The 17,404-nt window shown below is 24.2% G+C and overlaps 1 protein-coding gene across 4 annotated transcripts in view; it reads right to left on the bottom strand.

The window, feature by feature from the left end:
* The window catches only part of LOC129610282 (serine/threonine-protein kinase BRSK2), a 79,010-nt gene that overhangs the window by 35,912 nt on the left and 25,694 nt on the right, over positions 1-17,404 (bottom strand). For all 4 annotated transcript variants that reach the window (XM_055522810.1, XM_055522811.1, XM_055522808.1 and 1 more), the window contains exon 2: positions 3,157-3,251. In XM_055522810.1, the coding sequence (XP_055378785.1) occupies positions 3,157-3,251 (95 nt within the window). The remainder of the gene's footprint in view (positions 1-3,156; positions 3,252-17,404) is intronic.

Genomic DNA, 17,404 nt, shown 5'->3' with positions numbered 1-17,404 from the left:
AAAAGATCCCAAAAGAAAAATAAAAAAAAAAGCAAAAATCGGAAAACATTTTCGGTTTTTTTTTTCGTTTATATTGAAAAATTTTCTTTAGGGAATTTTAAATTTATTTCATTTTTTTTTTTTCTTGTACAAAATGAAAAATATTTTTGTTAAAGTTTTAAATTCCGCTTTTTTTATTTTTTATTATTGATTCAAATCTTATGGCTGATGACCTTTTAGGATTAATAAAAATATATAGGAAACAAGGAATTAAAAATTAAAAAAAAAATATTCAAAAATATTTTATTTTTCAACCAAAAAAATTTTTTTATTAAGGGCTGTTTCTTAATTTTGAGTCTTTAAGTTTATCATCATATTTATTAAATTTAAAAATTTTTTCTAAAATCTAGTTATTAAAACAATTAAGAAGAATTCCGAAACAAGATTAATTTGAAAATTCAACTGATAATTTTGATTCAATGGATGCTGGTCATTGTGAAAATAAATAAAGAATATTTAAAAATTATTAATAGACATAATATTTACGAAGGTTCCATGAAAGCAAAATAAAAGGCATACCATAGAAATTTTTTGCCATACAGCAAAATAATGGGTATAATCGGAAAGTAATCGATGCAGCATCGATGAGTAATAACGTAAAAATCATGTACGAAAATGCATCAATACAGTAATACTTTAAATATTTGGTGTCCAAAAATGTCAAAAATACGCATTGTATGCGCATCTATTAAATCAACAATGCATCAATTTTTTTTGTGATTTCATATTGATGATAAGTTTTTTAAAGGGAAGCTGAGAAGTAAATAATTAATTATTTTAAGTCAATAACCATTAAAGTTAATTATTCCTTTATTCAAAGTATTAATATTTTTAAATTTTACATTATATTAAAATCTCCAAAACTTAATTGAAATTAAAAAATTTTTTTTGTAGATTTTCGGTTGTTAATAATTTTAATACTTTTATATAAAATCTTTTCGAAATAAACGCTAAAAAATATATTATTTAGAAAGTGTCCAAAAATGTCGAAATAATATTGCCTCAGCAAGGTGCACGCCTCACATCGGTATAGTATCAGCAACACTTCTTTTCATCCACGCTGCATTGATGCACATTTTTGATTATACCCAATATAAACAGAGCACATTTCTCATATGTACGTGACAAGTACATAATAAATGAAACAGTTTGGAAAATTTTTTTAATGCAGTGGTCTTATACTTACCACGGCAGTATACACAATATATAGAAAACTAAAAATATATTTCACATTCAAAAATATTAGTATTTTAAATGAGACGAAAAAGATTTTATTTCTTTAATACTTTATGGTTTACTAATCAATTTAAATTCCATAATTTGAATAAATTCAGGCACAAGTTTCCCAAAGATGAAATTTTGAATTTTATGAAATTTTATTTTTTAAATTGATTTCAAAAATTAATTTTTCCTTTTTTGAAGCATAAGAATAATTTCTGAAACAAGGACTACATGTCTTAATCATGGAGTATATGAAAATTTCCAATATAGTGTAAATGAATCAAATTGTATGATGTCAAGGTTTTTTAAATAATCCTTAACATACTTTAAGCCACAATTTTTATCTTATCCTTATGTTATCCTATTTTATCTTTATCTTTATAACTGGATCTCTTACATAATATTAAAAATAAATTTTTAAAATAAAATTATATTAATTTACATTTGTAATTTGTTTTATATTTAAAAATTTTATTTAAATTTAAGAGTCTGAAATAAGCATATATATTCATATATACACCAGTATTTCATGTATACATGTATGTAAATACATTTATGTATATTGAAACAAAATTAGTGATTTTCGTTGAACATAATCAACACATTTACTTTAAAAAGAAAAAAAAAAGTGAAATTAAAAATTAAAATTTAAATTAAAATTGAGACCAAAATAAAAAAAAAACCCAATCTAGGCTAATTTAACTTTAAAAAATTTCTATTTAATGCCCAAGGGCTCTTTATTTTTTTTCATCAACTACATATATTTATGTGTGTGCATATGTAAACAAAAATGTTTTTAAACAAAATTCTCAGATTTTTATTTAAAAGAAAAAAACACTTTGAATTTTAAAAAATTTAAAATTGCAAAATGAAAAGTTTGTTTGTGTGAATTTTTGTATTCCTTAAAAAAACAACGTATAACATTATTTATGAATGACTTTTGTTCATATATGTATATTTTTTTTTATTTTAAAATACAAAAAAACAAAGTCTCTCTTAACCTTTTCAATTTTTTGTACTCTTTTGTAGAAATAAACACACACAATTTTTTTTAAACATAAATTTCGAAATTGTTTTCGAGCTCGAACGTGTGCTGATTCAAGCAATACCTTATGCATATACAGTAATACCTCGTTTTATACGACCCCTTTATATGTAACAAATTTTTGTGGCATGCATATTTTTTTATATTCAATTATTTATGTTTTACTCTATCGTCCTCAGGAGGGAGATATAGGGTTGCCGCATAACATTGTAGAGTTAGTTTTAGAACCTTATTGCGCTTAACAAGGCAGGTCACTGGTCTGCCGTAGTTTTTCTTTAAATATAGCCAAATATTATGGATTTATTGGTAATTGTTTTTATATTAATATTTTATTTTACAACTTGTTAAAAACCTAGAGCATGACCACTGTTGAAGTCTGATCAAGACATAATATTTTTCTGATTATAAAATATATAACGAAATATTTTACTAAAACACAAATATATCTAATCGTTGAATCACCTGAGGTTCTTAACGAATTCGTGGAGGGTTGTATGTATACTACAATGTATGTACACCTCTTATCTACCTCAATTTGAGAATATATTTTTATATGTGCCCTGTCTTAAGAAATTTCGAATTAATCACAAAAAGATTTTCTTTCAAATATTGTTTATGAGGGGGAAGATTCCTGTATGCAGATATAAAATTTACCATATACTAGTAAATGCATGCGTTCGTATACTTAAAAGGGCTACGTTAAATAAATTCACTTTCATTTCTTTCACAAATAAATTTTGTTTTAAGCCTACTTTTGAACTTTTTTTTTCGCTTTTTTAAAATTCAATTTTTATTTTCTCAACTTTTACTTTTTTCTTATGCTTTAACGAATGTGAATAATAATAACTTACCTTCATTAAAACAGATTCACTAAGTTTTTCACGGTTAATTATTTTAATTGCCACTTTTTTACCAAGGACACAATGTACACCTAATTTAACCAGACCTATAAAGAGAAGAGAAGAAAAACAAAATGTTATAAAAAAAAAAATAAGTAAAAAACAAATTTCTGACGTAAATAATTACTTTTTATTTAAAAATACTGAATTAAAAAAAAAATAAAAATTCAAAAAATTGTTTTTAAGTACAATTTATTTGTAAAAATGAAATTGTAATGTTTGTCAAAGATTTTGTTTCATTTTCCCTGTTAAATTCATGTTATAAATTTTTTTTTGCGTAAAATTTTAATTGTTATAATAAAAATGGTATATGTACACATACATACTCAATTTAATTCACAGGTGTCTTATTTTACGCTAATATAAATGTTCTGTTTTTTTTTTAACAAGAACAAATTCGAAATCACCTTAATTGTACTCATTAAAATTAATTTATATTTGAAAGCTTATACAATATAAAATGTGGAGTAAATTGATATAGTCCCATAAAATTTAAGTATTATGAACTTCTTTACATTAATTTTTATCATATAATAGGATTACAAAATACTTAGGTATTAATTAAAATTACCATGTTTGTATTTTGTGTAGTGGATGACAAAAAAAAATTTATTGAAATCGTAAACATATAGATAAGTATATAATGAGTAACACGTGAAGTAAAATTAGAAAATATTAAAAAATTTTGTATACTTTTCCGTAAATAAAAAATTTAAAAGTTCCGGAAGTATCAATTATAAGTATGTAAATTCCAGAGATATTAGAAATAAGTCTGTAATTTTACAAAAAAGTTCTATTTATTGTCATTAACTCTTTGCTTTTTTTTAAAATTCGTTAGGTGTGCTCAAATTAAGAAAATTTCCTTTAAAACAAATTCTTTTATACAATTTTTATTTTCACAAAATACTTTTCTCTAATCTTTTACTTTGCAGGCGTAACAAAAATTATTTTAATTCATAACCTTAAATTTAAAGTGAAAGAAAAAAAATTAAAGTTGTTCTTTTGTTTTTCTAAAAAGTGGAAATAATACAGGATAATCTCACTTATCCCGAAATTTTTTTTTCATAATCTTACAAAAACAAAAAGAGAAAAAATATTAAAAGCAAATAAATTTAATTTCTTACGTTTGAATTATTTCTGTATTTATTGTACGCTTATAATATGTTCATTCGAGAGTATAAAATAAGTTTGTGTAAATTGTCTATTTAAATTTTTCTTTATTTTAGAAGGTCTTATTTGTGTATTTGTCTCTTTTGTATTTTATTAAGTAGATTTGCATTTCTGAAATACTTCCTATATTATATTACTAGAGCAAACACTGCTGGCTTCCATATTGTAAAGATGTCAACCTTCCAAAGTATGATGTTCCAGAACATATTGGACAGAACAAAAAATATAAGTACAAAATATTCAATTCCATATTTTTTAAATACGCAGCCAAAAGCAATGACCACATTAGATAAGTTCCACGTGATTGGTATAAACTTTCAGAATATTGAGTATTGCAAGCTAGTAGTAACTTAGTTTTGCCTATTTTTTTGGATTAAGTCGATAAGTTTTAAGATAAATTGTAAAACGTTAAAATCATATGCAAATGTTAAAACGCATGACTTTAACAATTTAAGATTCAAATACGTCTTAATTTATTTGAAAGAGCAGACAGTTAAAAAATTGATTTTTTTTTGAAAATTGTACTGCAAACCAGAGAAACTAATGATGTAATGCACTTAGAATCAATTTACTGGTTCGAAAATTTCATTACTCATTACAATAAAAAGTATATTGCATACACTCGGGCGAATTTATTTCAAATATTTAAACTTTATGTTTACATTTGTTACAAAGCTACTTAATATTGTGTGTTTCAAATTTTTTTAATATTTATTCAAATAAAATTCATTATATTTTTTTTTTGTTATATGAAATTGCCTCCTTACTTCAACCTAAACAATCAGCACATTACTGCAATCGACAAAGATAACGAAATTTTAAAATGCAAATAAATCATAATTAAAATGTCAAGCAAACAATATGTACATTGTATTAGTAATAATATAAACAATAGCATTTTCTTCAATAATATTTAATTTTTAATGATATTTGTATTATTACAGTGAATAATTAGAAATTATTACAGTGAATGATTTGTTCTAAAATATTTTTTTTTATCTTTCATATATACCAGTCCGAATTCCCTATTTATTATTTGCTTACATTAAAATCCCAAAGGAATATTGAAATTTCGAAAAATATTTATATTTATGATTTTTAATTAGCAACTAAAATTTTAGCACTGCACTAAAGTCAAATATTATAATTTATGTTAAGATAAGAAAAGTTTATGAAATAACTTCGTTATACTCTTTTGAAATATTGAGCAAAATGACAAGCCTTTAGAAAGTATGCAAATTTACCATAATTTTGCAAAAATACCTGCGAAAGGAAGTCAGAATCTAATTTTTCTGAAGAGTTTTTCAGTATGAGGAACTCTCAATTTTCTCCCAATTGACAAAATTTCAATCAGAAGTTTTTCTCCTTATTTGTAAAACTTTACTAGCATAACACAAGTGGAAATATTCAAAAAATTGCTGTTCTAAAAGATTTTTTATTTAAAACAAAAATAGCTTTTATCGGATTAAAAAGTCTATATCATGTATTACTAATTTTACAACCCTTGCTAACCAAAAAACAGGCCACTCCAGGTTTGTTTTTGTTATTGAGAGTAAAAATCAAATAGAATAATTATATTAACCAATAAGTATATTAAAATTTACCATTAAGAAAGGATCATAGAGATATTATCCAGAAAAAAAAATGCCAAAGGCTACCATTTTATGTAAGGTACGCACATTCCATATTAAAATTATCACCTAAAATTTAATAAAATCATATTATTTTGCCAAAAAATTTACAATATTATTTCATCATAAATTCAATCTGATATTGTTAAATCTTATATTATTATTATGTAACAGGGTAATAACTTTATTTAAAATTATCTACATAATTTTTTTTTTAATCACTCCATTAAAAAATTCTATTTACAGGTATTTTGCCATTTTTTTTTTATTAAGCATTTTAGATTATATGAAATAAGGGAAGTATGGTTTTCGTGCTGAATTTTACGTGCCATAAATTCTGATAGAGAAACGTTGTGCCTCTTATATATCTAAATTAAAATTCGAAGAATTTTCTTACAATTTCATATAAAATTGGGGCTTCATTATGCTGATTAAGTTAAAATTATTAGGATTTTTGCAAATATTATGTAGAAGATGTATTTATGCAACAAGATATATAAGTACATAGGTACATAATTATTGTGTATGCCATTTATGCAAATTGTTGTGACATGAGGCGAGAATGTATTTTTGATATACACAATAAATTTTGATTTAGTCATTGGTTTTAGCATATTTTACCATTAATTCATACCATATTTTCATTAATATGAAAATCATTGATTCAAAAGGACATTGATTCATTTTAATTTATTTTCTATTACATATTTTCGTACATATGTACATATGTATAGTTATATTTATATAACTGCCCAAAATACAAATATAATATGATTTCTATATTGAACCCGATAAGAAAAAGTGGTCCAAATTATGGTTATGAAGAAGGAAATGAAATTTTTCTCATTGTAAAAAGGAAAGGAAGAAAAAATTTGTAGTATAACTAAATGATACCCGTTCAAAATCATATTAAACCCCAAATTTTTTATTTTTTTGTTTTTCTGTTGTATTTTTTAAGAAAAAATTAGATAGCGTTAATAAAAACGTTCCTTCCGATATTTTTTTAGGATTTTATTTTAGATTTTTGAATTTTCTTTTATTTTTTTTGTTCTTCATTATTCTTCTTGCGTCTCTTCTCCTACAAGAATTTTATTTTTTAACAGTACTTAAGGGTATACATAAAGCAATAAAGGACACAAAAATTTCGATGTTCATTTTCTTTAAAATTTTCTCTTCTTTTTGTTTTTTTTTTTCTTCTTTTTAAATTCAAGTGATCCCACAAGATGTAAGTTTCAGATTAAAAAAAAAAATACACTTATACTCACGTTTTGAATTTCGTATTAAACTAAAAAAAAAATTTATAAAAATGGTGATATTATCCAGATTTAAGTGGAAAAAAAAAATTTTTTTTTTTGTAAGCACACACTTACATCAATTTCCATACTACTACTACTACCATGATATTACAATCATTATCATGTACGTAAATTGAATGGATTTTTAATTTTAAGGATTTTTATGGGAAATAAGCTTTTAAGTAAAATAATAATAAAATTGGCACGTGTAAAATAGGTTATGACTTCAAAAAAAAAAAAAAAAAAGTGAATAGATATGAAAATACAAGTGAGGATTTTACGTAATCATATTGAACAAAAAAAATTTTTAGGTATCACACACACATACACATATACATATATCTGCATTTGTGCGCCAGAATTTAGTTACAATTATTTTTCATTCTACACTCTTTTTCTTTTTGAAATTTACAAATATAACCGAGACATTTTTCAGAAAATATTGTTAAGATATTAATCCGAAATTTTCCATTGAATGTTACTGATTAGCAGAAAAGAGAGGTTAAGTAGCATAAGAGAAATTGCCTGTATCACTAATTACACATTTTCTGCCTAAATTATGAGAGATATAGGATTTTAAAGTTATTTTGCAAATTTTTATTAAAGTATCTATAAAAATTTTAAGCAAGAAAAAGCAGTACAAGAAGAAATTTCTAAAATATCTAAATACGTTTTTTGGCAAAACTGTATAAGACACAGAGAAAGTACTATAATGTGTGGGAAATTTTGAAAATTTATAAACAGATTTTTGGAAACCACTTTTTCCAACTAATTTATTAGGTTTTTTTATTAACATACTGAATTACTAATACAACGTGTAGTTGTTTAAATATTAAGTATTGTGCTTATTACACTAATAATAGTAACTCAATCGAAATTTCTTCATACAACTGCAGAACAAGTGGATGACGTAATCAAAGGAAAGAGTTAACGGCAGAAAAATTAAAAAAAAATTTCTCCTCAAACTAGTGACGTACCGCTTTCTAACATTATTCAAATTTCTAATGTAAATCCAAAGTCTTTAATATTTAAATAAAACTTAACATTTGAACAATAATTTTGTGTACATTAATTTCGGATCTTTATAGTAACAAATATTTTTAAAACTAAATTTTCACATATTACAAATTATTATTACCGTACGTTACCAAAAAAAATATCATAATAATGGGGAGACCTTTCCAAAATCTCATTTTCAAAAAAAAAAAATTTTGTAATATTCTTATAATTTATAAAAGAATAAAAAATAAAATAAAACTCTTTTGATTTTATTTTTTAATGGCAATTACCGTGTAATTATCCTTCAAATATCATTACTTTTAAGATGTTTTTTGGGGTAAATCTGAAATAAATCATGTTATGTATGTACGTAAATAGCTTAAATATTGAAGGTCGATTTGAAACTATTTAAATATTTTAACTATTTATAGATTCTTCATTTTAGAATATTTATTAAACCTATCTCTCTCTCTTTCTCTGTCTCTCTAATAAAATAATTTCGAAAATTAAGAAATCCTTGCAAAATTCTATAATATTTGGTTTCTTATTCTTTTTAGGCTCTTTTAAGGTATATTAATATTTTATCAGTTAAAATTAAGTAAAATATTATTAGATTTTTAATAAAACATAATATTATATAAATATATTTCTATATACAAAAGGATTATACTCTTGGTGTATAAAGATATTTTCCTGCCTTGTTATAAAAGTTAAGAAATAATTTTTCTTTCTTTTTTTTTGAAATTTTTAAGAGCACTTAAATTCTTAACAAATTTTCTTGAAACATTTACATATGTGTATGTGCAAAGTATGTTATAAAATATAAAACCATAAATTAGTTTTAAATAAAGAAGATTAAAAAAAATAAAATTCTTGAGTTAACATTATCGTCTATAGGATCATAAAAATTAAATGTTAAGATAAGACTTAGAGTTTGATAAAATGTGTTGTAATTTTTGGAATCTTCGTTTCATAACAAATTAGCAAACACTATGTTATAACCTCCCAGTGGCACCAATGAGAATTATTCAAAAAATAACTTAATCCTTTTTTTAAGGCTATATCAAGTAGTGTGATATCAGTTAAATTCCGTAATTTATATAAAATTCCGTAATTTACTTGCTTAAGTAAGACTAAAAAAAAATGTGAGGAAGCAAGAACTACGAGCTCAAAAATAGCTCGAATAAAATAATATTAAAAGTTATTTTAGTTCATTAGCTCCACAAGAAAGGATCTGACACCAGAAAATGTACAAAACAAGCATAAAGACAAAAGAAAAATTCACGAGTAACTTAAGGTAACAGTAACATGACAACAAAAAGATGCTCACAAAACCATATAGTAGAGTAAGAAAGCTTGTAAAGTTACTTGTGTTGAATATCAACGAAATATAAAGACTGGACATAAGCGAAAAAAAAAATTGGCGAAAGAAACAAATATTACAAAATAATTGCAAATGAATTGCATAATCTTACATTCAAATAACTTGATCTTCCCAATTAAACCCTAATAATAAATATATGAACTAGTTTTTGTAAATCTTAATATATTACAAATGGTTGATCAAATTTTCAACAAACTTAATAATTAATGCAATGATTGTAAAAAATAAGATCATACTCAAAGTTAAGTCAAACATTTTTCCAAAATCTTGTAAAATGGGTTAAATCACATGATTATATAGGAAAAACATTGTTGTTTTGTATTCTTTCTGCCTCTTGGGGATTACCTGTTCTCATACTCTCTCTTAATTTTTTCTCAATTTTTTTTTTAAATGAAAATAAAAAATTTCCTTTTTTATTTATCGAAAATACAAAAATTGAGGTTACCAAAGAACATAAAAAGAAAAAGAAAAGCTAAAAAGGGAATTTGAAATTTTCTTTTCTCTCTCTCTCTTTTTCTTATTCTTTCTTTTCTCTTTATATTTTTGTGGGTTATCCGTATTTTGAATACAAATTTATTTTATGTTTTTTTTTCCTTTCAATTCTTGATTTTTACAAATGCCAAAATATATGGATAAAAATTTCTTATTAAATAAATTGTATATGTTTGTATATTTGTATGAAAATCTATTTGCATATGTATAATGTTTCGGCACATTAGTAAACAGATATGTTCTTAGTGTATAAAGATTTTAAAGAATTTATAGTTAATATATGAGTACCATGATATTTTCAAAAGAGCAGATGCTTGTATTCATCCTTGAATTAAAATTTTTACATGAAAATTCTTCACATCATTATTTTTTAAAGTTCACAATTTATATTTATTCGAATTTCCTATATATACATATATGAAGAGAAACATTAATATTAGACAAGTAGAGATAAAAAAATTGTTTTTTAAATATATAAGAAAAAAGAATTGAAATTCATAATAAAAAGTAGTTTACATATAGCGGGCTGTCACGATTTCAAAGTAAAGGAAATTTAAGTAATTCGGAAACATTGCATTGTACATGAGAAATTTTGAAAATTTTTAAATGCAGAAGTACGAGAACGTTTTTACTTTTCTGATTTCAAAAAGCCATTTTCCAAAATCATGTTCAAGCAAGAGTAATAAAGCTCACCAAAATCTTTTTCAATATCGCACACCACTTCTCTTTAAGATCACTTTTTTGGAGCCTGAATATAAATTTTTCATTGTTATATGCCATAATTATTTAAGCTGTTATTTTCATTATTCTTTAATCTGCTTTAATGTCGTGAAAGCTTCTCTGAAATGTTACAAAAGTTTCTAAAAAGCAACGTGGTAAGAGCTGGTGGCATAACATAATGGTGAGTAAAACACATAAATATAACAAAATTTCATTGTAAATGGCGAAATTTGCCATTACGTAATTACCCAACTTATAAATTTCACAAAATTTTTTATGTTATTCGATATTGTTTTATAAATAACAAATATTTCTGATAACGAAGGAAACCTTACTCATTTTAAAATAAAAATTTTTTTTGCCCCTCAATATATGCAATTTTCTATATCATTTAAAATTTTCAAAATGTTTTCAAAATTGGAGTAAAATGATAACAAAAATTGCAATAATTACATTCACATAGTGCATATAACGGTTTACGGAAAAGAATATATTACCGCTAACATATACCTATATACACGTATATACCAGTAACAATGTGCTCCAATTTTCTATAGATTTTTAAGATTATGATCTAGTTTTAAGCAAAAACTTTATTATTATTTGTTGAATAAGTTGAAATTATATTTGGCACAAAGATTGTTTTTCCTTTTTTTTTTGTGCTGTGTCTTCGTTTCATATAGCCACAATGGTTCAGAAAAAATTGCAAGAATATGATTTTCTACAGATTTCTTTTTGATTATAAAATGAAACTGAATTATTTTAATTTTCTTATTTAAAAAAAATTTAATAGATAGTCTGCAAAAAATTACATTTTTTTTTCTCCATATCCAATTTTTAAGCATCGATTTTGAAAATGAATAAAAAATCGTTATTTTCTTCCTACCATGTTTTTTTTTCTACTTTGTTTCTAATACAAACAACGACAATAATATTGATTTTAATGCTTCAATAATAATGATATAACTATGTAACTATGATTGTGATGATGACAATAGAAAATATGTATGGCTATATAAATATATATATTGATAAATGTATGTATGATGTACGTGCAATAGAATGACACTGTTTCGACCTCCTAGTTTTCTCTCTTCTCAACTTTTGAAATTTATTTTGTTCAAATAAATTGCCATTATTGTCATCATGTTTGTTATACTAATGGAGACAAAAATAAATAGAAAAACAGAAAAAATTATCTGAAAAAATGTATTCAAAATGGAAAGAGAAGCAATAGCATCAGATCTAGAACAAAAGCATAACAATAATAAAATTATATTTTAACAAAATTCCAAATATTTTTTTGTAAACATAATTTACCGTGAAATTGGAATCTCTATATAGAATTTATTTCTCCTTTTTTTCATCATTTTTGTTTCTACTTTATATACACACATATCAAAATGTATGTATGACACTATTATAAATAGCATAAGCTATTTTTAAGGCAAATGTTTTCATTTTATTGTATAGAATCATACAATGGTGTTATAGAGGAGAAAAAGAAATTTAATAGGTCAAGCAAACAAATGAAAACTGCATATAAAAAAAAATTAAAACTAAGCCATTTGACAAATAATAACTCATCAGTTTTACTATATCCTGCGCTCCAAAATGAATCGATTATATTTCAAATGTCAACATGATATTGAATAGTATAAAGTTTCAATGAATTCATAGAGAACACATTTCATGGCAATGAAAGAAAGATTTGCAAGTTGAAATGAAAATAGAATTGGAAAATTGCGAAAAAAAAAAATTGTTACAAAAAATGTAAAAAACTGAAATTTTATGAGAGAAACAAAAAGCAAATATCTTTAAAGAAAAATCCGGAATTTTTCAATAAAATTGGATTAGCATCTATTCCGATTTGCAATAAAATGAATAAAAAAATTTTAGAAGAACGCTATTAAAATTCATTTATTTAACTTTTTTAACTTATATTTTAATATAAAACTTTATTGATGTAAGATGCACAAGATTTTGAAAAATTTAGCAAATAACGACAACCATAAGCATATGCAAGAACATAAGTTTTAAAAAGAAAAGCTTTTATCATAACCCAAAATAATATATGTACGAGTATATGTTAAGAAAGCTGTTAAAGTTTGGAAAGAAGGGCTAGGATCCCATAATAAAATAAAACTTAAAATACAGGAAAGGCAAATTCAATATAATTAATAAACAGCAAAGATAACAGCAGTGCATACAAGGCAACAGTGCAATCTAAAATTACAATTTGGATAGATCGCCTCAGAAATCCTAGCATTTAGTACCAGTAATGTTATAAATTTTTTAGTTGTAATTTAATACAACCCAAACAGTTTAATCAATTAATTATAGCAAAATTTTAATTTACGAGCAACACATTTCGGTTGTACCACGCACTTGCCATCACTTATTATCTGTTCAATTGAAATTATTCAGCAAAACTGATCATAATTTTTTCACTTTTCATTTCAACTGTAATAAAATATTTACATTTCCTCTAAATCAAATCGGAAAAAAAAATGAAATAAAAAATAACATTTTGTACTACAGTTAATGAAATATAAAATAAAAACAAACAAAAGAACCACAAAAAAAAATACCAGATGTGCCCGGATCCTAGCTCCTATACAAATTTTCAAATTGGTGTTATTTTTATTTCTTTGATTGTTAATTTAAATATAGAAACTAAAACGAAACAAAAATAAAAAACAGAAAAACAAAAAATTTAATGGACTATTCACTGATTAACTTCTCATGTACAGAAGCAAAAAAAAAAGGATAAAATAGACTGTTTCTCTTTTTTTTCTGCTTTTGAACAGGATGTATAGTAGAAATAATTTGAACGGGGAGTTCAAAAATTTAATTTGAAGGAAAAAAGTTATTATGTTCAGCATTTTCCCTTTATTTTATAATAATTGTATTTTTCTTTTTTCCTGAGATTTTTGAACTTCTTGTTTTTAAACTCAAACTTAAATTTTTGTTTTTTTCTTTTATTACACTAAAATTTTGGAATACACACAGATTTTCAACATAAATCCCTATTTGGTATATACCTAAACCATACCGTGTACACAAAAATGAGTCCTTTGAGATAATATGAGAATAGAAAAAAGTAAAATACAGATTTTCATTTAGACCTTTTTTCATTAACGTAGAAAAATATTAAGCAAAAGAAAGAAAAAAACAAACTAGAGAAAAATGCTCCCTAAAGAAAAATTACTTTACGATGCAAGGATATTTATCAAATAAAATCGTCGGATCTAACCTTATATAATATACTATGCTCGCAATATACATATATATATACACATATATATATACACAATCTAACTTTTAAAACAAGAATGTAATAAATATACATTCAAAATTTTTATTCAACCTCATTTATATTACGCGAGAACTTAAACCTTCAAATATTGTATTTAATCTCATTTACATTGCAAAATCTTCTGTATGATTGTATATGTATATGTATAAGATTTAGATTTAAATTAAAATCCTTGCTGTTGATTATCTCGCTATGCAAATACATGTGTATATATATTATGTGCATGAACACTAAGTATGAATTTTTTATTTCAAAAGAGGAGAATTTATTTAAGGTCGTAATTTAATATTTAGAGCATTAGTAATTTTAGATGCTGTAGTTAATTTTTTTCTTTTAAATTAACTAAGTTTTTTCGTAAAGGTTAATTATTAAATAATTGGTTTTTTTTCTTTTATTTTTAATTTTTTTATTATCTTTAAAATGTTAGTTAAATAAATGAATGTGAGGAAGAGAAAAAAGTTTGAAAATTTTTCTAGCAATTAATAATATTAGAAATGGCATAAATTTAGAACTTAAATAATTTCAGTCAATAAAATATTATAAAGAAATCAATTGAAAAAAAATCTGATGTGGTTAGCATATAACCGACCACATTTTATATTGTCTAGTTAAGTGAAATACTACGGAATATTATAAAAATGTCTGTTAAATACTTCTTTCCAATTTTTAGGACATTAGTAAGCTTATAGTTAACATACTTAGAAAAATGTGAATTTGGCTCTTAGTAGAGTTTCGCTTTGTGCTACCCGAATTCACTGAAATGCTCGCCATTTAGTTTCGATAACAACCAGAACTCAAATATCAAATATCAAGAAATTCCATCAATTCGTGATATATACTAAAAGTTGATCAATCCGTGCCATGGTGGAATTAAACTTACATATAAAATTTCAACAAAATCGGTTCAGCCGAACTTGAGATACACGCGTGCACACACAGACCGAAAGACCGACAGGTTGCTAAAAATAGTTTATTTACACTTCCCTACTATGGAGAAGTACGTTCCCACCGAAAACTCGATATGCAAAATTTGTTGCCATCACATAACCTACCTATTGTTTACACAATACGGTCGGTAATAAATTGGCATCATATAACAACTTTTAAGAGGAGCTCGTTTTTATTGTTTATAAATAACGAAGAAACTCTTTTTTTCGTAAAGTGTCTTGTTGCATACATTTAGGATGAGGACCGAAATTAAAAGAATAAATAGCATTATAAATTTTATAGACCGTTAATTAACTGTCTATACAGAGAAACTTAAAAAAAATTAAATTTTGAGAAACGTAAGAAGATTTTTTTAGGGAGGGGGTGGGGAAGAAATCGAAAAAAAATATTTTATTTTAACGAAAAGAACTATATTTGCTAATATCTAAAGTCACATGAATTGAAGAGAATTTACGCGAGCCATTTAAATTATAATAAATGCAGATGTTTATCGAATAATCTCGGTTGATATCGAATAATATTTTTTTCCAAATGATCAAAGCCAAGCAAGCAAACCCTTTATTTTTTTTAAGAAGGAAAAACTGCGAATTTTCGATCTAATATTAAATGCTAAATTATTCGATAACTCATAAGAACAATTGAAGTACAAGAATGTTCAATTTTGCTACACGATCTAGTTACGGAAACAACGCTATTTTAATTGTAACGATTGTTAACAAATTTTTAATGTTTTAAAATATAGACTTAAATACAAGAAAGCTAAGAGAGAAGGAATTAGCGTTAAACTTCAGTCTAGCAAAATTCATTTGGATAATAAAATCGACTCTTGAATTCCCATAAAATAGGCACCTCCCTAACACAAGATGCAAAAGTATTGCAATTTTAAACTAAATAAATCGTGATAAAACATTCTTGTAATTCTGTATATATGGTAACAATATCAAATTGTTTGTCATTTGTTTTCAAATAGTAAATCTAAATATTTGAAACAAGTAACAAGTAATCAATATTAAAACAATTTATCAATTTGTTAGAGCAAAAAGGATTAAAAGAAAACCAATCTGAGATCAAATGAAAAGGATATTTTACACAACCAAACGGGGGGTAGTAAGAAAAACATAAACTTAGAACTAGACCAATAACATTAAAAACAAGGTTACTAAAATCAAATGTTTCAAAAATACAGAACTCATTCCTTATAAAATATCTACCCTATTTTAAACACAATTTTCGAAATTGCTCACTTAAATCCGTCTGTAACTAAAACAAAATTGTGTGGAAAAAATCTAATTTCTAAGAATACAATCTGGTTAAAATCTTATTTCCATTTAATATACGAAAAATTTATTTCGTTCAAATTCAAGTTATGTTACTTAACAAGGGGTTCAAAGGACCATAATGTAAAATCTTTGACCATATTAATAAAAAATATTACTTAATTTTTAATATTTAGATTTTATAGTTTATATTGATAAATATTCTTTAATTGCTTACTTATACTCAATATTATATAACATAATATAACAGACACATTCACATAAACTTCATATTCAACATAATATACATAAAAAAGATTAAACTCTAACGTATATAAGTAATTTAAGCTACTATTATTCAAATCACAGCAAAAAAAAGCCATAAATGTAATAAAAATAACATGTATAAAAATCATATGACTATAAGGATATAATCACATATTAAAATATTTTAAGAGCATCCTCGTTTGTCGTTACTTAATTTCAAATCATATCCTTGTAGTACATGATAAATGAGAGAAAAAATAACAAAAATTGTAATAATTTTATAACTAGAACTCATATACGAGTATATCTATAAACCAGCATAATTCCATTTTCTCATCTCCTTCTCGACACTATGAATGTTATAAAATTATGTCAGTATACAATGAAGGAGTTATGTTCAAAATCTTATTATTCTTGAGGAATCTTCATATATATTAATACCAATTTAAGCTTAACTACGAGATCAATGCAGCAAAGTACTAAACGCGGAAAATTTAACGTACTTGGGCTTTCGTTCAGAAATTGTCACAAGTAACAAACTTCCTCATTAATAATTGTAATTTCCGACTAAATAAGTGCAGTTTTTCATCTTTTTAGTTTTGAGCAGAAATTTTCAAGATACAAAGTAATCGGGAAAATTCCGAAAAATATTAAAAATTTTTTTATTCGTCTTTTGTTTCCTCTTTTTTCTTTTTCTTTTTATTTCTTCAACTCACAGA

Source organism: Condylostylus longicornis, unplaced genomic scaffold (assembly GCF_029603195.1).
Source record: "Condylostylus longicornis isolate FDR11 unplaced genomic scaffold, ASM2960319v2 ptg000044l, whole genome shotgun sequence".
NCBI lineage: Eukaryota > Metazoa > Arthropoda > Insecta > Diptera > Dolichopodidae > Condylostylus > Condylostylus longicornis.
Note: the sequence above shows the minus strand (reverse complement) of the source record. Positions and strands in the feature narration are given on the sequence as shown.